This window comes from Varanus komodoensis, unplaced genomic scaffold (genome assembly GCF_004798865.1).
Source record: "Varanus komodoensis strain SLA01 unplaced genomic scaffold, ASM479886v1 scaffold123, whole genome shotgun sequence".
Classification (NCBI taxonomy): Eukaryota; Metazoa; Chordata; class Lepidosauria; order Squamata; family Varanidae; genus Varanus; species Varanus komodoensis.
In genome coordinates, this window is record NW_025335358.1 from 142,438 (window position 1) to 165,108 (window position 22,671).

At 42.7% G+C, this 22,671-nt stretch overlaps 1 protein-coding gene across 1 annotated transcript in view; it reads left to right on the forward strand.

Moving 5' to 3' along the window:
• The window catches only part of ANO2 (anoctamin 2), a 303,704-nt gene that overhangs the window by 115,862 nt on the left and 165,171 nt on the right, over positions 1–22,671 (forward strand). The window contains exons 12-13 of the mRNA XM_044422266.1: positions 5,042–5,176; positions 20,100–20,260. Of these exons, the coding sequence (XP_044278201.1) occupies positions 5,042–5,176; positions 20,100–20,260 (296 nt within the window). The remainder of the gene's footprint in view (positions 1–5,041; positions 5,177–20,099; positions 20,261–22,671) is intronic.

Below are 22,671 nucleotides of genomic sequence, written 5' to 3' on the forward strand. Positions count from 1 at the left end.
TCTTTCTTTCTTTCTTTCTTTCTTTCTTTCTTTCTTTCTTTCTTTCTTTCAGAATCCAGTTTGAATGTCTGTCATTTCTTGCTCCATACAGAGTAGTATTGTCTATTGCGACACATTGAACATCACTTTGCTTTTTTGGAAAATTAGTGCAATTGTCCTATATTTGCTATACTCCTTAGTTTATCATTTCTTGGGGATAGGAATGTATATTGAACACTGGAAATCTGTGGGCCATTGTTTTGTTTTCCATATTTGTTGACATTTTCTTTTTTAGGATTTGCACTAATTTAGTGTCTACACAGCTTGAAATAGGGTGTGTTTTTTATGCTTTGTTTCATACATGTGCGTTCAGAGCAATTTTCACTTTCTAATATTGCAGGCTCTGTTTGTATTTTTTCCTAATAATAGCTCTCTGTTCACAGTTATTCTGGTTTATCCTCAAATAAGTTCAGTAATGCAAATCTGTTCTTTATATGGATTTTAAATTTCTCAGGAATGTTATTTAAGTTGTATTTTGGTATTTTGCTTCCATTAGTCATCTTTTTCAACTTTTATATTATTTATTACCACAATCTGCTCCTAATCTGGTTTTGGAAGACAGACTACATCTCCTATTTTCAGTTACTTAGTCTGTTTGATTGCTAACTTGGCTACCTGGTGATGTTCATGTGTATAGTCATCTGAACTGTAGCCTGGATTATGTATTTGTAATATACAGATTACTTCATAAAATTCTGTGAATAATTCTCCAGCTTCATTTCTCACCCCTAAGCCAAATTCTTCCAAAACATTAAATTCTACTTTGTTTCCTACTTTTGCATTCTCATCACCTATAATTATCAGCATGTCTTGGTTTGATGTGTTACAAATTTTATCTTGGATTCCTCCATAAAAAATTAAATTTCTTCTTCAGCATTTGTGTTGGAATGTAGACTTGAATAATGATTATGTTGATTGGCTTTCTGAGCTTTACTCAGCTGGACTTTGTATGATATAGTCCCTTATTGGCTGTGCTACATCCTGCCTTAGTGTTAGAACCATTTAATTTCTTCTGAGTTTGTCACTTCCATAAATCATGTATTTGTCTGACTGAAAATGCTCCAATTCAGTCCACTGTAGTTCACTCCCAGCAAATACTTCAGTGCTTAACTCGTCCATTTCTTGCTTTATGGTTTCCAGTTTGCCTTGCTTCATACTTTTTATTGTTCCATGTTCCAGTTGTATGTCTTGTGCTGCATCAGGCTGTGGGTTGAATGTCTTCTGACCTGGATTTCTCATATTCTGGCACTATCTCTTGTTTTATTCTGGACTGTTTCATCATAAGTTTTTTTTACTAGGAAACATCAGAAATGGTTCTCATTGCCTTGTGCACAGAACTAACCCAAGTTAGCTTCAGCTTGACTGCTGTTGTCTCTGAAAGATTCTTTGCCAGTGCCACCTTTAACTACTAGTGCTGCCCAATAACTGCCATTCAGGAGTTTTTCTCCCATAGCATTAGAGGTGCCCATTCTCTTCTGCTGTTGTGACTGTTACTTCTAAAGGAGAGTGGGGATGCATCTTAGACTGGTGCCTCAACTTTGACCATTGTTTCCTGGGTGACCCTATCAGAGACCAGCCTAGTGAGAGAGTCTGGTGTTCTGGCAACATTTCTCTGTCAGACCCCATCACCATGTTAAGGTATACATGCAAGAGGGAACCATTAGAATAGTAAGAGCATAATATGCTTGAATCTAGTATTGGCAATAGGTTTTGATTTTTTTTAATGGAGTGGCAGAGTTGATAAATTTATTAGAATTGGTTTTGCTGCAATGTGAGTTATGCTTTTTGTGCAATAATTCTTACTGCAAATCCAAAAGTGCCACCAGCACAAAGTGACCAATTCCAGGCAAGCTTGTGTGTAAGATATATCCGGAATTTCCATTTTAGCACAATCAAACACCATATTGTGTAATTATTAAAACCCATATCAGGAAGCTGTATTTTAAATCCAATTTCCACATGAAATAGGGAAACCATTATAAAATCATGACATATCTGAACACATGCATTTGATGTGGGATAAGAACACTGAACTATATTTACAATGAAAATTATTTATTTATTTATTAACAATATTATATCCCATCCTTTACAAAACATCCCAGGACAACTTACAACCGTACTGTAGAATTGATGCTTTGAAAATTGTAAAAATAAATCTGCAAAGTTATATATTCCATTACATGAAGATCCAGGTTCTTATATGAGTCTTTGCTTTACTTGTTTTGATATCCTGGGTAAAGATGAGTAAATTAGTGATATCTGAGCTCATCAAGATTCTTTGAACACCAGTGCACTGCTCATCCCATGATTCATAATCATGTTTGTAAACGAGAAAACTGCAAAACAGAAGAATGTGAGTGTTATGCAAAAATCCACATACACGCACAGATTTCCTCATGCACTAAACATCTGGTGGTTTAAACTTGGTGCACTAGAAGAAAGTTGTGTGGTTTCAGGAAATTGTGTATTGCTTGAGTACACATTTTGCAAATGCAAACACAAATTCATGAATTTGTGGACATTTTTCATGAAAATACATTCCTGTTCACATTCAGGATTGTGAACAGGAAATTTTCGAGTGATTTGCAAACTGAAATGAAATGCTCATGCATTTCTCTCCCTGGGTAGTTGTGGAGTGGAGTCTGATACATCCAAACTACTGAAACCATGAAGCCATGCATGATATGTCCTATCATTTTTACTACTTTAACAAGAAATAGCCATGGTGTAAAAAACAACCAGAAAATCTAGCCTATAGACAAATGAATCATTGGACTCACAGTTCTTATGCCAGTGTAAGCAATATAAATCTCTCTTGTCTCTAGGCCTAATGTCATACTTTTTTTAATCAACACCATTTCCTTTTCAAAACATTATAAGTAAAATGCTTGATAAGAACATACTGAATTCATATGTCTTATATTAATATGTGAACTAGAACATAGTTATCTTGCAATATTTACACATCTCACTTTTGTAATGCAAGTTTCATTTTTTTAAAGGACAAAAATGTGTATATTAAGGGAAATTGTGCACAGCAATATTATTGAAAACATAATTTTTATTATTGGGAAAACATCAATAGGAAACTGCTTACAAATATCTATAAATTGGGTAAAATAATGCAGAAAAAATAAACACAATTTCATATAGACATTTTTAAAAGTTGCAAATGAATGTGGAAAAGCTCCAGAAAAAAATGAGGATAGGAAAAATGAGAAACAGAGAGGAAACAACATTGACAGATTTGTTCATCCATATTCCAATGTTGCAATTCCCTTTTTGCTTCTCCAGGCAAAAACAATATACATAATCTATATATTCCATGTATGTGGTGGGTGATAGTAGCCTCAATACAACAAATCTGTTAGATCAACTCTCGAAGTGAGTGTTTAGGATTAAAATGCTTCTTGTGCAGAGTTCTGTGGTTCTTTCCTCCAGAATTTCTGTTTAGCCTGAGCAGTGAATGAGTGCAAATCTGTGTGGAGGAAGAACACACAAAGAAAGCTACTTAACTCAGTTCCTTCAGAATCACCACCAACATCATGTTTATTCATCCATGAGTGAAAGATACAGATTCATCATAACTCTCTCCCCAGGGCTGAAAAAGTAGATGACCTGAAGAGAAGAGTTAAGCAGGCTTCCCACTCTGGGCATTCTTTGAAATTGACTTTGTATAAAAGAAAACATAAACCCTGCAGAGGGCAGAACTATAGAGCTAACATTGTGTGTGATAGTTGAGAGAAACATTGGGATTGAAAGTAATTGAATCTAATTAGGAAAAACAATTAGCAAATTGTTTCAATGTGGGACTGGGGCTGGATGCATGAGGCAATTGTCCAACAATTAGTCAAGATAACTTAAAAAGCAATGCTAAATAGAAATGTACCCTGGATGACATGGCATGGCTAGAATGAACAGTATACTGTCTTCTTGTACAATTTTCAATGGCAGATAGCATGGAAAAGGAATTATTGTGTAGAGGCCCCAAATTTTTCTCTCTTTATTTTTAAGGTGTTTTGCTTTGTTCTTAATGACTCCCCCCCCCTTTTTTTTTTTTGGTATGTTGCCACATCAGGACCAAAAGACCACTTCCCTGAGGTGGACCACTTATTCCAAATTATTTTATAATACTTGGAAGAAACTGCCTTCATGTGGATCACTCTGATCCTTCCCATAACAATGCCATGCACACACTGGAACCAGGGATACTGATGTGGGAAATAACAGCTTGATATGGTGGTCCATAACTGTGAAATAATCATGCTCAAGGGTTGAATCTTTGTATCAGGTGTGGAGTCCCTACAGACTCTTTTTGAGTGTGTGTATGGAGACCACCTGCAGCTCTTACCCTAATTTCCAAAGCCCTTTTCATGAAATCATTTTAGAGCTCTGAGTATGGTATCTGCCCTTGTCCTGGAAGCTCATATGATGGGAAGCAAGAATGAGAATCAGAAAAGGGGCAATCCAGCCATCATTGTGTTCAGCCCTCCCCACTGACATCCTGTCTCTGATTGGAGGGAAACCAAATTATCTGGTTGGCTATCTTCCCAGATGTGTACTGAATGATGGAGAGGTAAAAATGTATGCAAATATAGCCTCATGATGGAATCAGTAACAAGAAATGTTTAACATCTTTTCAGTCTGATCCTGGCTTCATGTCAGAAACCAGTATCACTTGTTGTCAAGACAGCTATTTCAATGATATAGAGGCTGTTGATTTGAACCTTTATTTTTGTGCCCCAAATGTATCTTGAAAGGTCTGATAGTCCCCTGGCTATGGCTGGGGTGAATGTTAAGGGGTGGTAGCAGTCTACTGGTAATTGTGTGCCCCTGCCTACACCATATCAGGTTGGGAATGGGAGTCTCTCTCCCTTTGCACCTGTCAAGTAAAATATAGGGTGAGTGGTATTATTTGTAAAATACTTATATTCTTGAGGAAAATGCCCTGTAGATAACTATGACTAATTTTAATCTGTATTTTATCTTCTTTCTTTAGAAAATACTTTGGAGAAAAAATTGGAATGTATTTTGCCTGGTTGGGCTTATACACAGAATTTCTTATTCCATCTTCTGTAGTTGGAATCATAGTGTTCCTGTACGGATGTCTAACTATTGAAAGTGACATTCCTAGGTAAGGTTGTATGTGTGCAATATGATTTGATATCCAAAATGCTGTATTATTGTTGTTGTTGTCATTTCTATACTGCCTGTATCCACAGCTCTCCAGGCAGTGTACATCAAAATATAAAAACAATACAATACATAAAAAACCATAACAATTAACAATTAATTTAAAATAACAAAAAAGAACATTAAAAGACACAGCCAAGAGTAAAAGGCACCTGGCTAATTGTATTAGTCCCCTGAATGATCAGGGAGGTCTTTAAAGTCCTCCACAAAGAAGGTTGTTTTAATCTGGTGCCAAAACGTTGGCAAATTTGGTGCCAGGTGGGCTGCAGCAGAGAGGTTGTTCTAAAAATGGGGGCCACTACTGAAAAGACCTTCTCCTAGTAGTCACCCTCCAAACCTCTCAGGGGATTGGCATCTGGAAGAAGGTCCAAGAGGCTGAGTGTAGTGTCTGGGTAGATTGAGGTTAGGAGAGGCTATCCCACAGGTACTGCAGTCTCAAGCTGCATAGGGTTTTATAGGTTAAGACCTTGAATTGGGACTGAAAGCATACAGGCAGCCAATGCAGGTGGGCCAGAACTGATCTTATATGTTCAGACCTCTGGGTCCCAGTTATTAATTTGGCTGCCACATTCTGCACCAGTTGCAGCTTCTGAACCATCTTCAGGGGCAGCCCCATGTAGAGTGTGTTTCAGTAATCTAATCTATAGATTACTAGAGCATTGATTACTGAAGCCAGGCTATTTCTGACTAGGTAGGGGCACAGCTGGGCTACCAGCTAAAACTGGTAGAAGGCACTTGGAGTCACTGATGCCACCTGAGCCTGAAGTGATAAAGATGGATCACGGTACATCCTGAAGCTATGAGCCCACACCTTCAGGGAGAGTGTGACCCCATCAGAACAGGTTGAACATCCCCCATCCGGTCAGAGAAACCACCCATGAACAGCATCTCAGCCTTGTCTGCATTAAGTTTCTGTTTGTTTAGCAGTCCATTGTCGTAGCTAGACACTGGTTTGGCACATCCACAGCCTCACATGCTTACAATGAAGGGGAGAAACTGAAACGGTGCACTCTAAAACTCCAGATGAGCCCATTCATGCAGATGTTAAATAGTATGGGGGACAGAACAGACCCCTGAGGAACTCCATGCTGGAGATCCATGGGCCTGACCAGTATTCCCAAAGCACCACCTTCTAGAGGCAGCCCTCCAGGTAGGAACAAAACCACTGCAATGCAATGCCCCCCACACCTAACTCAGATAGTTGCACCAGAGGAATGCCATGGTTGATGGTATGGAAAGAGGGTCATGCTTCCACTACCCGATGGTACGAGGCAATTGGGGCCATATCTGTGCCAAAACCAGGCCTGAACTCCAGTTGAAATGGATTCAGATAATCAGTCTCATCCAAGAGTGAGATTGATTGGCAATCATCCTCTCTATAACCTTGTCTAGGAAAGGTATATTTGCTCTTTAGGTCTGCGTGGGACCACCCCCTTTCCAAGGAGACTTTTATAAGCCAGGAGGGTCAAGAACCCAGTACTGAGGTGGTTTCATGAATCTGCCCAAGCATCTTGTCCACATCATCAAGCTGTACCAACTGAAACCCATCCAATAAAACTGGATAGCTCCATCAAATTAACTGCTGTAACTCAGGAGTCAAAGTTCAGCAGATGCAAAGATTTTTTCTTGGAAGTGCCCAGTGAGTAGGTTACAGCAGGGCAAAGATGGTTCCAAGGTGTTCCTGGAGTCAAGTGTAATAAGATCCAGACAAACTTGAAAAGCTCATTTGGGTGGCAAAGAGAAAATTGGATAGAAGTACTGAGGCATTTTTTCTTTGCCACCTTCACTGCCTCAGATTAACTCAATTGTAAGCACATGCCAAGTTTCTGTTGCATTCACTGGAATTTCTCCATCTGCACTCCAGCCATCTCCTAAGTTGTTTCATTGCTCTCAGCTCCAGGGTATATGACAGAGCTGTCTGAGCTCTACTGTAGAGAGGGCACTTAGGAGTGATCGTGTCAACTGCCCAGGTCATTTCTGTATTCCACAGAGTGACCAGGGCTTCAACAGGCGCACCAGCCATGTCAGCCAGAAAATCCTCCCAGAATTCTCTGGAAGCCATCCAGATCTATTAGCTTCCATGAATGGACCATCTTAATGGAACCTTTACCCTTGCAGAGGGGGAAAGCTGCCAAAAGTCTAAATCTCAGCAGGTGGTGATCTTACTGTGATAGAGGGATTGAGTCAAAGTCCCCCATACTCAGAGCATCATCCTCATATCTGGCCAAGAAGATAACATCTCACGTAGTCCCCACTACATACATTGGGCAAGTGACATGTTGGAACAGTCCCATGGTTGTCATGGTGATCATGAAATCCTGAGCCATCCCAGATAAGGTTCCCTAAGCATGAATGTTGGTAATGGGGGACTTCAGCATCACATCCGAGACCCTCTGTCAGCTCAGGTAGAGAGACTGGTAGGTTGCAGGGTGGGTGGTACACCAACAGACTAGTTGTTGGATGGACAGGGTACCTGAAGAGAAAGAGATGGAATTCCTATAGACCAGCACAACCCCTACTCCACAGCGCTCATGTCTGCCCTCATGCTGAACCAAGTATTCCAGTGGACACACCTGGGAGAGACTAACTCCTCCCTGTTTACCCACCCAGGTCTCAATTATACACGCCAGATTGGCTGCCTCTTCCATGATTATATTGTGATTGAGGGAGACATTATTCTTCATCAATCTGACATTTAGAAGCAGCATCCAGAGACCTGAGGTCCAGCTGATATGGCAACCATCAAACCCATGGGTGGGGGAGGACAAAAACACAGGTCAGCCATTAACTGTTTGGGCTGTGTTCCCCTTGCCTGGCCAGTCATCCCCTCAGCACCATATCTACCCATCACTACACTAAATGCCCCCCCCCCCACTCCATCTTCTCACTTGTCACCATAGATGCACTCTCAGCCAGGGCCCCCAGCATAGCACAGGGTGGTGAAGGGCAACCAGAAAGTCAACTTCCCCTTTTGGCATCCATTTGGGTATATTGCTGCCAGGGCTAGTGGCAGCTTGCCCCTCATCAGCAGGCCAGCTTTTATGCTAATGAGGGCTGCTGGAATTGTCAGGTCAGGTGCAGGCACTTGGCCCTGATGGACTGTGTTGGGTCCAGGAGGAAAGCTGGAAGCTGAGAGTGATGAGGGGCAGTTGCAGCAGCAGCAGGTCTGAAATTGCCACATAGCAGTCCTCTTCCCCACTGGTCCCCAAAGCTCCTCACCAGTCCCAGGGTACAGAGTGCCCTGGCCAGAACCAAGTGACTGTACTGGTGACTATACACTTGTTTAAGAACTGGAAAGATTATGGAACATGGGCTTAACTCAAAGGCCACCCAATGAAAGAGAATAAGAGAGTTGTTTTTGCTGTTCTAGTATCCTTGTTCTCCATAAACTCAAAGATAGTTGTTCCATGCATTTTCTCCCTCGCAACGCCCTACCATTAGAATGGCTTGAGTTTTATGAGATCTCCCTGTATTCTTCCATTGGTATATTTAAATGCACACATATTTTTCTTCTCTCTGTTTTGGTGTTCTCAAATGTTATCTCTGTCCCCTGCCTTTTCTGTCCAGCTCCCATGCCCTCAAAAGCATAGCCTCTTTAGGCCAATAAACACAGGGGAACCCATCAAAGAAAAAGTATGCATGATTGCCATGTGTATGTTGACCCTTAGAACATAAGCCAGAAGGCAGGATGTATGCCTCAGTACTTATTTTTACTGTGATATATGTGTTAAATGATTGTATTTATTCTTTCTGCTTTAAAAATACTTCCATCTAATAACTAAAGTGGTAGAATGCATGACAAAACCGTATCTATAGCACCCTCTGGTGTCTTTTAAACTTAGTAAACTCTCTCTCTCTCTCTCTCTCTCTCTCTCTCTCTCTCTCTCTCTCTCTCTCTCTCTCTTAATCAGTGCTAGTGTAACTTTTTAAGGGGAGAACAGCTTTTATCATCACTATACTCCAACAACTCTGTTTATGGACTGGCAAACAGTATGCACATACTGAATGTAGACATTCTTTGTATTGCTACGGTTTTCTATCACTTTCCTGTTATAGAATTGTGACTCTGGGTTGACAATGGCTGCATGTGGTGCTGATTCTGTAGTATTGTGGGCTGTGCATATGAGTGTGCATGTGTACACAAAGGAGGATGCGATTCCTGGGAGAAAGGGTGGCTAGACTTCTTCTCTGCCAGCATAATTTTGCTTCAAGGTTGCTGGGAGAGATAGAGGTACTAAAGCCTCCTCCATGTCCCAGCATCCCTAATCAAGATAGTTGCATTAGGGGTGCAAAAGCAACAGTCCTTGCTGCTTTGGGGTCCCTGAGGGAGGGAATGGGTATAGCAGCTTGGTCAGTTAGGCTGTATGGAAAGTGAATGCAGCCATGCCAGACAGTACATAGTGCATACATAGGTCAGGGGTTGTGCCCCTGTAAGAGGCATGGGATGTCCACTTCTGTCTTAAGGAAAATACTTGCCAGGTTTTTTGAAATAAACGAAGGAGTATTAATATTTCAGGATAAGTGTTGTGTTTCCATGGGAGTTGCTTGCTTCTTGATAAAGGATTACTCTGGGAAGTTTTCAATAGGGAAAAAATAGAAAAGGGGTTAGGAGCATGCCTCCCTGCCACCTCCCCCCACCCACCCAAGCAGTTATATAATTTAATTGCTGTTAATTATAAGCCTGTCTGTAAAAAAAAGAAAAAGAAACAATTGTATGACCAGGAGAATATGTCACTGGGAGAGAGAGCTGATCTGAGGTTTAGGACACTGAAAGCCAACAGGTTCAGGGATCTTTCCAGTTGCATTTGGACACATTTTCTTGCTTTGGGTAAGGTGGATTTTAGTGGCCTAGAGGAAGACATGCTGCCAGCTGCTTCATTTTCTCTCCTCCAGCTGTGGCTGCCACTGCCACTACTTTCCTCTGCTTCTCTCTTTACACCACCACTGCAACCAGCATTTCCCTCTCTTCTTTTTCCTAGCAGTACAATCCTGCTGCCTAGACTTCGCATTACTCACTTAGTACCTTCCTCAGAGAGAGAAATGTTCTGAGTAAGGTGGTCCTGGAGATAGCCTCTGCTGTGGCAACACAGGAATTCTTTAGAGAACCTGCATTTGATCCAGGCAGGTTCTCATAAGAACCCAAGAAAAGCCATGCTGGATCAGGCTAAATGGTCCATTCAATGAAGCACTCCATTCAAACAGTAACAAACCAACTGTCCTCAGGACCCTCCAAGCAGGGTGGGGACAAGAATTCCATCTGCTGAGGCTCCTCAGCAACACTGAAAAGGTGTGCATCTTGCTTTTCTATTGTGACATTTGTCATAGGAGCAAAGAGCCAGAATGCTACCACCACCATAAAGACACTGCTGTCACTTTTAGGAGGTTGTTTAATGCCCCCACAATTTGCTGCCTGGGGGAACCACCTTGAAGTAGCCTAAGGTGTCTCTGTAAATTTGATGGGGATCTCTACTGGAATATTTCAATTGTTCTTCCACCTATGATTATACAGTGTATTTATAAATAAAATGAGTGTTACAAAATGTCAATAATCCACTGATATCCTTCCAAAGGAAACTGAGCCCTGTGCCCCTGGAATTTCCTGAATTTGTTGAATTGGAGTGTAACAGTAATTCTCCTTTGTGATCTCTGAGCATTACACACATGGGCTCTATACTTGTGCTGACTTTCACTGGGCAAAGTTTTCTCTTTTTTAAAATATTTTTTTAAATTATTTTCTCTACAAATTTAAAACTAAAACAGCAATTATTCCCAAGACATTGGACATACTGGGTTGACATCTTACTTTTTTTTTTTACACTCAATAACCATATTCAATTCTTCATATAGTCCCATTTCTCTAACCAAAAATAAAAGGAATTCCAACTTTGATAGAAGTATGTATCTTCCTTGTCCTTCAAAGACAAAGTCAATCTGTCCAGTTCTGCACAATCCAAAATCTTTTTTAAGATCAGCTCATTGGTAGGTGGCTCTTCATTCCTCCAGTATTGGGCAAATACAATCCTTTCCGCAATAATTACATGTAAGATCAAATATATACACTGTTTATCAAAATCATCAGGAATAATGCCTAATAGAAATACTTCAGGTTTAAATATTAAAGGTTTTTGTAGCATTTCTTCAAGCCATTTGTGTATTTTAACCCAGTATTCTTTTGCCTTAACATAAGTCCACCACATATGATAGAAAGTACCAGGTTTGTGCTTACATTTCCAACATCTATGTATTTGACATATTTGGGAACATTTTTTGCTAGTCTATTCAGTGATAAATACCATCTATAAAACATTTTATAAAGGCTTTCTTTATATGAAGTTGCTAAGGTTATCTTAATATTTCTTTCCTACAGCTTTTGCCATTTCTGTAACTCAATAATATATCCAAAATTTTGTGCCCATATGTGCGGAGGCAGGAGGCAGGGGGCTCACCCCTTTTCCTGGGGCCTTCCACAGACCAGGGCCGAAGATAACAGGGCAAGTCTGGGAATCTGTGTGGGGAGAGCAACTCGTGAGAAGACCACGGCCAGGGTGTGAGCTCACAGCTGTATGGGATTGCAGACAGAGGCAGGAACAGCTCAGTTGGGTGGGGTGGTGCAGGAGGAGGGTGGATAAAGGAGGAGAGAGGGGGTGAGCAGGGGAGACTGAAGAGAGGGGAGAAAGCAGGACACACATGTGCTGGCAGGTGAGCCAGCACAAATGGAGAGCGTTCGTTGCCATAGCGCCAGGAGGGAAGGGAGCCAGAGCAGGCCAGGCCAAGGCACTACGGGAAGCGAACCGGTGAAAGTGTAAAGAGGCAATAAAGACCGGGTGAGTGCACTGTCCTTCTGGTGTTGCTTTTCATGGAAAATCAAGGAAGAGGCAGCTTTAGCTGGCACCCCTCTCCTGACACAGTCACAGTGGTGGAGAATGATGCGGGCAGAGCGGCATGGGGGGGCACAGGTCATCTCCCCCCTCCACCCCAGCTGACTCCTGGATGGCCTGGTGGGCTGAGCAGCAAAGGCTCCAGGCCCAGGAGCAACAACGTCTGTTGCAGCAATTAGCAGCACAACAGATGTAGCTCATGGAGCAAGTTTTCTCTACCCAGCTCCAGAACCAAAGCTCTTTGCTTCAGCAAGTGCTGGGAGGACTACAAAGCCCTCAAGCTGAGACCCTGGTGGGGCAGACAGGAGGAAAAGGCCTAGGGCTTATGCAGATCTCTAAGATGACCACAGAAGATGACCCTGAAGCCTTTCTAAATGCCTTCAAAAGGGATGCCCTGGCAGCCAAATGTCCCAAAGACCAGTGGGCCCTCATCCTAACACCTTGACTCATGGGTCCTGCCCAAGAAGCCGTGGATACCCTTACCCCAGAAGCGGCAGGCCAATATGATTTAGTAAAAGCGGCCATTCTAGAGAATTTGAATGTCTCTGAAGAGACCTATTGGCGGCAGATGAGAGGGGTTGTATATGTGACTGGCACCTCGCCCAGGGCTGTGGGACAGAAGATTCGGGCCAATGGGCTGAGATGGATAAAGCCTGTGGTCCGCAGCGCTGTAGGTGGCTGAGCTGGTCCTAATGGAACAGTTTATAAGGATCCTGCCCACCCCAATCAGACACTGGGTTAGGTGCCAGAGTCCTGAAACCCTAGAGGAAGCCATTGGTCTTATGGAAACCTTTGTGGTTGCTGAGGAGCCAGATATAGGCGACAGGCTGGGTCCACCCTGGCAGGAGGGCCAGAGACAGAGAGCAACTGGGGGCCATGGCAGCAGAGGCCCAGAGAGCAGATGGACCAGCACCCACTGGAAGGGGTACGAGACATAAGGCGGTTGCTCAGTTGGAAGTGCGTGCACCTGGGGGGGGGGGGCAGCTTCGCCACAACTTACAAATGGGAAAGGAAGAGGATCTCAGCTGAAGCAAGTGTGCTTTACTTGTGGCAAGGAGGGGCATTTCCAGAGGGACTGTCCGTTGATGGAGTGTGACTTCGTGGAAGCCTGGTGGTCCACCCCAGTGAGTGCCACTCCTCAGCAAGCTTGGTGGGTTCAGGCCAGGGTGGATGGGAAAGAGGTTGAGGCCTTGGTAGACACCGGCTGTGGTCGCACCCTGGTTAGGCAAGCCCAGGGCAGCCCATTGGAAGAAATACTGCAGGTAAAATGTATGCATGGGGATGTCAAGCCTTATGCCACCCGATGAGCTAAGGTGGAGGTAAAAGGGAAGGTACACCTATGCAGGGTGCGGGTTGTTCCCAGTTTAGCTTATGAAGTGACAATTGGACATGATTGGCCCCATTTTGAAGAGTTGGTGAATGAGGTGAGCTCGGAGGTTGCCTTGGCAGGGGAGGAGGAAGACGTAGACCTTACAGCCCTGCATACCTCCTGCAAGCAGCTGGTCTTCCTCCAGCAAAATGATGCCTCTCTTGTCCATGCCCTGAGACAAGCCCAGGACCCCTCAGGAGCAAGAGAGGGTGCAAGGAGTGGTTCCCACTTTGAGATTGCAGGGGGATTGCTGTCTAGGGTTGTACCTGTGCAGGAAGGACAAAGTGAACTGAGACAGTTGGTGATTCCTGAACCCCTGAGGCTAGCTGTTTTACGACTAGCCCATGACCTACCTACCGCTAGCCAGCTGGCGGTGGAGAAAACCACTGACAGGCTTGTCCAGAGGTTCTACTGGCTAGGGGTATATGCTCAGGCCAGGCAATACTGTTTGTCCTGTCCGGAATGCCAGAAGACTCAGAGGAAGGCGACCCCTGCAGGGCCCTTGATACCAATGCCAGTTATAGGGGAGCCCTTCGAAAGGATTGGGGTGGATCTGGTAGGGCCCTTGGAGAGGTCAGCATGGGGCACCAATATATACTGGTGGTAATTAACTATGCGACCCAATACCCTGAGGCCGTGCCTGTAAGAAGTACTTCAGCTCGGGTTATCGCCCAAGAGCTGTTGGGGGGGTTTGCCTGGGTGGGCTTCCCCAAGGAAATTTAGACTGATCAGGGCACTAATTTCATGAGTCAGGTGATGAGGCAGATGTGGGAACTGTTGAGGATAAGGCCACTACACACCATGGTCTATCATCCAGTGGAATGCTTCAATCAGACCCTTAAACAGGTGCTTAGAAAGTTTGTGGCAACCTATCCACAACAATGGCATGTTTTGTTGGGCCCCCTGATGTTCGCGATACGGGAGGTACCTCAAGCCTCGATAGGGTTTTCACCATTTGAGCTGCTATATGGGCGACACCCCCGGGGAATTCTAGACCTGGTCAAGGAGCATTGGGAGACATCAGCCCCAGAGCCCACCTCTACCCTCAGGTATGTGTTGGATATGAGAAAACACCTCACCGACCTGGCTCAACGGGCCGAGAGTAATTTAAGGCAGGACCAAGGAGAGCAGCAGTACTATTACGATTGGCACGTCCAACCCCGGACGTTTCAACCAGGCCAGCGCATTCTTCTGCTCCTGCCCACAGAAGGGGGCAAGTTGTTTGCTCAGTGGCAGGGACCTTACGAGGTTGTTAGGAGTGTGGGGCCGGTGGACTATGAGATACGCCTCATGGATAGGTGGCACTTGACCCAGATTTACCATGTAAATCTACTCAAGGCCTAGAGAGAGAGGGATAGTACAAGTAATCAGGCAGACTGCACAGTCGAGTCGCCCAAGGCTCAGGCTTTAGCCCCTGGAAAGTTATCTCTTGATCCACAACTAACACCCACTCAAATAGCGCAAGTCTGGGCCTTGGAGGCAGAATTTGCAGAGGTATTCTCTGACCAACCTGGGCACACAACAGTCGTAGCTCACCATATACAAATGGTCCCGGGGCCATTGTAAGGGTACCAACTCATTCCTGCCTGCCGCAACTGGAGCCAGTGATAGTAGAGGAGGTAAGATGGATGCTCCAGTTAGGGGTCATTGATGAATCAGTGAGTGCTTGGAGAAGTCAGCTGGTCTTGGTTCCCAAGCAGGATAAAAATGTCCATTTCTGTATTGATTTTTGAAGGGTAAATGAGGTATCAAAGTTTGATGCATACCCCATGCCCCAAATAGATGGGTTGCTGGATCCTCTGGGGCAGGCCCATTTCCTTTTGACACTAGATCTCACTAAGGGGTATTAGCAAATCCCATTGATGGAAGAATCCAAAGAAAAAACAGCCTTTGCCACCCCTGTAGGGTTGTTTCAATTTAAATATATGCCCTTTGGATTACATGGGGTGGCCGCAACCTTTCAGTGGCTTATGGATAAAGTCTTGAGGCATTTGTCTCATTGTGCGGCTGCATATATTGATGACATTGTCATTTTCAGTCGTACCTGGGGGGAACATCTAGACCACCTCCGGCAAGTTTTATTGGCTCTAAGGCAGGCTGGGTTGATGGCTAATCCAGGCAAGTGTAGAATAGTGTGACAGGAGGTGCAGTATTTGGGGTATATTGTAGGTCACGGGCAGATACAACCTATGGCAGATAAGGTGGAAAAGCTGAGCCAGTGGCCACGGCCGCGCACAAAGAAGTACAACAGTTCCTGGGCCTGGCCAGTTACTATAGGCAATTCATCCCTCATTTCTCCTCCAAAGCGGCCCCCTTAACAGAGACGCTTAAGAAAAGGCAAAGCCAGTTTTTGAAGAACTGAGGACCTGTCTCCTCAGCCAGCCTGTTTTACGGTCACCAGATTTCTCCCGGCCTTTCATCCTCCAAACCGACACCTCAACCATGGGCTTGGGAGCAGTTTTGACCCAGGGAGAAAGGGCAGCTGAACATCCGGTACTCTACTCGAGCCGTAAGCTGGAACCTCGAGAGCGCCGGTACTCTACAATAGAAAGGGAAGCACTAGTCGTCAAATGGGCTACTCTAGCACTGAGACATTATCTCTGAAGAGCCCCATTTCACATTGGTCACTGACCATACCCCATTACAGTGGTTGAATAGCATGAAGGATGACAATCCCCGTTGGTATTTAGCGTTACAGCCATATGCATTTACAGTCAAGCATAGGCAGGGTCATCAACATGCTAACGCTGATTTCTTTTCCCACCAAGGTCCCTGGCCCGTACATGGAGATGGTGATCCCCTCTTGGAGGGGGGGTATGTGAGGAGGCAGGGGGGCTCACCCCTTTTCCTGGGGCCTTCCACAGAGCAGGGCAGAAAATAACAGGGCAAAGCTGGGAGAGAGCAACTCGCTAGAAGACCATGGCCGGGAGACACGTGCAAGCGCACAGCTGTACGGGATTGCGGACAGAGGCAGGAACAGCTGGTTGGGTGGAGTGGTGCAGGAGGAGGGTGGATAAAGGAGGAGAGAGGGAGTGAGCAGGGGAGACTGAAGAGAGGGGAGAAAGTGGGACACATGTGTGGAGAGCGGGCGGGCAATCGCTGGCAGGCGAGCCAGCACAAACGGAGAGCGTTTGTTGCCATAACAGCAGGAGGGAAGGGAGCCAGAGCAGGCCAGGCCAAGGTGCTACAGGAAGTGAACTGATGAAAGTGTAAAGAGGCAATAAAGACCTGATGAGTGCACTGTCCTTCTGGTGTTGCTCTTCATGGAAAATCAAGGAAGAGGCAGCTTTAGCTGGCATCCCTCTCCTGACACAGTCACGCCATGTTATCATAGTTTCCTTAACTTGTTCATCTTCCATTTTCATGTCCAAAAGAAAATTATACAATCTTTTAATCATTTTTTCATCTGATTATAAAATTATTTGATCAAATGTTGTTTGTTCCTTATGAAAACCATACATTCTATCGTCTTTAGTATATCTCGATTGTATTTGTATCTTGTGTCACCAAGAAAGATCAATACCCTGTTCCTGTAGTTCTTGATTCAGTTTCAATTTTTCATCATTATCTAAGGTATCATCATATCTCACAATCATATTAAAGTTCAGTGCATTTGGATATGTAAGTGTTTCCATAGGAGAAAGCCACCTCGGCAACTTAGTATAAAGCTTTGTCTTTAGTTTTTCCCAGACCAACATCAATGAATTTCTAATATAATGATTTAAGAAGTAACCATTTGTCTTACATTTCTCATACCACATAAAAGCATGCCATCCCATTTGTAAATCATGTCCTTCAAGATAGAAAATTCTCTTATTTCTTAAAGTTATCCATTCTTTTAACCACATTAAAACACAGGCTTGATAATACAGCGACCAATCAGGAAGGCCAAAGCCCCCATTCCCTTTGACTTCCTGGAGCATTTTTAACTTAATCCTTTGATTTTTTCTTTGGCCATATAAATCTCAGAATTTGAGTATTTAATTCATCAAAAAATGTTTAATCAACTTTTATAGGAATTGTTTGGAATAAGAACAAATGTTTTGGTAATATATTCATTTTAACTATTGCTATTCTTCTCAACAGTGATAATTGCAAGTTAGCCCATTTTTCTAGATCACTCTTAATCTCCTTAAATAGTTTAACATAGTTGTCTTCTTTCAATGTAGCACATCTAGCTGTAAGAAAAATTAAACCTTGTTAACTATTTGAAGGTCTTCTTGCTCCATCAAAGTTGTTTTTTGGTTCAAGGAAAGATTTTTAATGAACAGTTTAGTCTTTTCCCTATTTATTTTCATCCCAGTAACTTCACCATAATCTTCTATCTTTTTTAAGAATTAGGGCATCGTTACCAAAGGATCTTCTAAGATAAAGAATAAGTAATCTGCAAATGCTTGAAGTTCATAGCTTTTATCTCTGATTCTGGCACCTTTAATATCCATAACTTCTCTAACATTTCCATTTAAAACTTCTAGAAGCAATATAAATAACAATGGTGATAGTGGGCATCCTTGTCTGTGCCCTTTTGAATGTCTATAGTGTCTGTAAATTCTCCAATTGATTATTATCCTGGCAGTCTGTTTTTGATAAATACTTGATATTGCATTAATAATTTTTCCACCAAATTCCATTTGTTCTAATTGCTGTTTCATGAATTGCCAGTTAACATTGTCAAAGGCCTTCTGTGCATCTAGAAACAATAGTGCCATTGATTTTCAGAATGCATTTCATAGTATTCTAAGATGTCCAAGATAATTCTCATGTTTTTCCTAATTTGTCTCTTAGGTAAAATAACCATTTTGATCTGTATGTATAAAGTCTATTAGGTATTTCTTCAAACTTTCTGCCATTACAGAAGCAAAAATTTCATAATCCACATTTAGAAATGATAAAGATCTACAGTTCTGGATCATGTCAAGTCCATATCTTCTTTTGGAATTAAAGTAATATTTGCCTCAATCCAAGTATTCGGTATTTTGGCATCTAACAGTACAGTACAGCATATGTCCTTCAGAGGTGTACATAAAATTCCTTCAAAACATTTATAATACTTCACTGGTAGTCCATCCAGGCCAGGGGTTTTATCATTCTTTTGTCTCATTTGCTTTGATTACTTCTGTCATTGTTATTTCTTCATTTAATTTTTTTTATATTTCTCTGGCAGTTTCGGTAGATTTTCCGGCAGTTTCGGTGGATTCATAAACCACCTCAGTTGATATTTCTTTAGCTTTGTATAGCTTTGTAAAAAAGTCTTCCACTATTTTCTTTATTGACGTGCTTTGTACCTGTAGTTGTCCTTCTCCATTTGGGGAAAGTTTCCTAGTTGAGGAATTCCAGCAAAAAACTTTCCCCCACTGCTGCCTTACACATGTCTATAGCAGGTTTCCACTTTTCCCTTCAGTTCCCATTCAGCTGTCATTGTGGTTGCCTCATTAGGAGTATCTCTCATTGTTGTCAACTTTCTGCGCTGTCCACATGCCATTTGTTTCTCTCTTATCTATCATTCCACTTTCTTTGCTGCTATATTTTCTATATTTGTTCTTTATTTGAAACTACTGGTTTCCCACCAAAATTTCTCAGCTACAGGAGTTTTCAGAACAAGGTTTTGTGCAGGCACAGATCCCATGTGTGTGAACGCATGGGTAACAGTAATGACTACATTTACAAGTAGTTTAATGCAAAACTAAATACTTATTGGAGAGACAAGTCTGGGAATATTTGAAAATGATAGGGGTGGGAAAGGGCATTTTTGGAAGGAAGAAACAATGTGCAAAACAGGGGTGCTTAAGTTTTCACCAGCCTGCCATACCTACTCTATATGATACTACTTAAGATACTCTTCTTCAAACTGCAGCAAACCAATGGTTGAAGAAAATGTTGGTGGAGGGTTGAGAAAGCAAGAGTAATGGGGGATAGGGAAAAGTTTAAATGACCTTCCCCAGCTGATTTCTTTCTCCTACTTCTTGCTGTTATGTTCTGGTTCCATTCTTAGGTCTTCCTCTAAACTGAATTTGGCAATAAGCCTACAGAAAGGTTTTATTGAGGGACTTAGATTTTTGTGATGTTGTTACCTTGCTTGAGCTTTTTTTCCAACTTCATGATTGTAATTTAATTGTATCAAATTGTACTAGTTTACTTTGTATTCAAATTTACAAGGCCTTAGTTATCTATTGCTCCTGCTGCTGCTCATTGTTCTTTATATTACTGTTTGTATCCTTTGTATGCCACTTGGAACAGTATATCAATATAGAAGTGAATTAAATAAGTTTCAAATGAATAAGAATGAAAACACCCACATTTTTATTTGCGGTCTCTGTGCATCATATATATGAACTCAACACCTGCATAGAACCTTGATTGAAACCTTCGAAACTTTTTAAAATTTTGGCATGATTCCTACCACACTGTACCAGCGTGCATATCCATATCTAATTCTTTTTCATCTGTTATTGTGGCAGTCTCTGCTTAAACAATTTACCACCATCTTCAGAAAATATGGTACCACCTGGGCCAATTCTGTACTTGCTGTGTGAATTTTAAGTAGCAGAAAGCAACTAAGTAGCATCAGCACCTACATATAACTTTTCTATCTTGTCTTTGAATTTTGCTCTTCATAGTAAGGAGATGTGTGACCAACATAATGCCTTCACCATGTGTCCTCTCTGTGACAAGACATGTGACTACTGGAACCTTAGTAGTGCTTGTGGTACAGCACGTGCCAGCCACTTATTCGATAACCCTGCCACAGTCTTTTTCTCAATTTTCATGGCACTCTGGGGTAAGTTTGGTTTTGAATGTTTATTTACCTCTTTTTAAAAAATGGAAATGATATTTCCATAGTTTTCATCTTGCAAGGATACCAAGGTGGCTTATAAATTCCTTCTCCTCTTCATTTTATCTACCTAACAACCATGTGATAAAGGTTGGGCTGAGAGTCTGTCAGGATGGACTAGAACCAAGATCTCCTGAGTTCTGCCTGGATTTCCCAAGAACAGAATTTTTAAAATGCTAATAATGCAATCATATGTACACTTCTACACTCAAACAAATCATAGAATTATAAAATAGTAGAGCTGGAAGGGAGCATTGGATCCCACCACCTGCTCAGTACAGAACCCAAGTAAATGTACCCCTGACAAATGGCTGTCATAAGAATATAAGAAAAGCCATGCTGGATCATCACCAAGGTCCAGCCCAACTCTCCAGGCACATGGTGGCAAAGCAGCTGCTTGCAAGATCCCTCAAGCAAGATGGGTGCAAGACCTCCTCCTGCCCAAGGTCCTCAGCAACTGGTGTATGCAGGCTCTGGTAAAGAAATGTTAACAAGGCTAATAGCCACTGATAGCCTCCTCCTTCATGCATCTGTCCAATGTCTATTTAAAGCTGTCCAGTTTGGTGGCTATCACCACTTCTTGTAGCTGCGAATTCCATATTTTAACTATACATTGTGAGAAGTGTTTCCTTTTATCTGTCCTAAACTTCCCACCAATCACCTTCATGGGATGACCCTGGGTGGAGTGTTATGGGAAAGGGAGAAAAGTAGAATCATAGAATAGAAGAGTTGGAAGGGGCCAAGAAGGCTAACAGGTCCAACCCCATGCTGCTGCAGGACACCACGGTACACCATCCCACTCAGATGGCTGTCTGGTTTCTTTTTGAATGTCTCTAGTATGGGAGAGCCCACCACCTCTTTAGGCAGCTGGTTCCAGTGTCTCCCTGGTCCCAATACAGAACCCTGTGGGACTCCACTGGTGACATGTCTCCATTGGGAGAAATTGCCATTTATTCCCACCATCTGTCTTCTGTTCTTGAACCAGTTAGTGATCCATAAGAAGAACCCAGCTGTCCAGCTCTATCTTCCATGCCTCCATGTGGGAGAACCCACAACCTCCCTAGGTATTTGATTTCCTTGTCCTGTTGCTCTGTAACAGTCAGGATATTCTTCCAGATGTCTAGCCAGAATCTGGCTTCCTTTAACCTGAGCCCATTATTGCATGCCCTGCACTCTGGAATGATTGCAAAGAGAGCATGGCTCTCTTTCCTTGGGCCTGCTTTTGGGAGAAGACTGAACACACTCATGGTAACCTCTGCTTTTTTCCTGTCTGAAAAGAATGGCAGCAACCCAAAAAATAGGTCACGGTCATGGCAGGAAGGGGAAGATAAGTCAGTCCTGTTTTGGTGTCTCTTGACATACTGGCTGGAGAACCAACAGAAAGCAACAACCCACAGTGGGCCTGAGCATCGCTTGAGCGATGTCCTAATGTAGCATGTCCTAATGCCCACTATCTCTTATTGTCAGGATGGGTTATTGTAATATATACATGGTTGTGTAGAGATCTGAAGGTGTTTAATATTTCTTTCTAGATAGATTAAAAAAACATGGGTGCTCATAAATTGTACATCAGTGCACTTTTGTACTAGGGTTGCCAACTCCTCCAGGATTGGCTCCTTCACTCAGTGTATAGTTAAACTCTCTAATTCATTTCTACAATGTGTAGTGATGGCCACCAATTCTGATCACTTTAAAGGCAGGACTAGACAAAGTCATGAAGGAGAAAACCATCAATGGCTTCTAGTCCTGATGTCTCTATATGCTACCTTCAGGATTCTTATGTAACACCAGTTACTGGGGAAGTTGGGAAGAAGATATTGTTGCACTCATGGGATCCCGTGGGCAAATATTTGCTGGATATATGGTTGGGACAAAATTTACTGGAATCTGCCTCAAGCATTCATGGACTTCCTCTCATGGTTGGTCCTGTCCTGCAAAATGAGCTGAGCCAAGTGGAAGTCCATGAATGCTTGTGAAATGAAGGTTGTGCAATGGGCAACTCTCTTTCACATGAGGTACAGCAGCATAAAGGCAGCTGTAGGTGGCATGGAAGAGAGACACTGCTTGGACAGTGGTTGTTTGGGAAACAAACTGGCAAACAAACTTCTTCCACATGAGGTACAGCACCACAAAATGTTTTCCATTATTACCTATGTGATAAGGATCTTTGAGCAAATAATAGCATGCTCTGTTAAATTGGCTTCATTTCATAGGTGGACAGGAGGGTATGTAAGAATCTTTCTTTTATCCTCTTTTATTGTGGAAGATGGGAGAGATAGGTTGGGGTAACAATCATGAAAGGAAATTTACACCTGTTATCTGAGCTAATATCTCATTACTTTTACATCTTGCAGCTT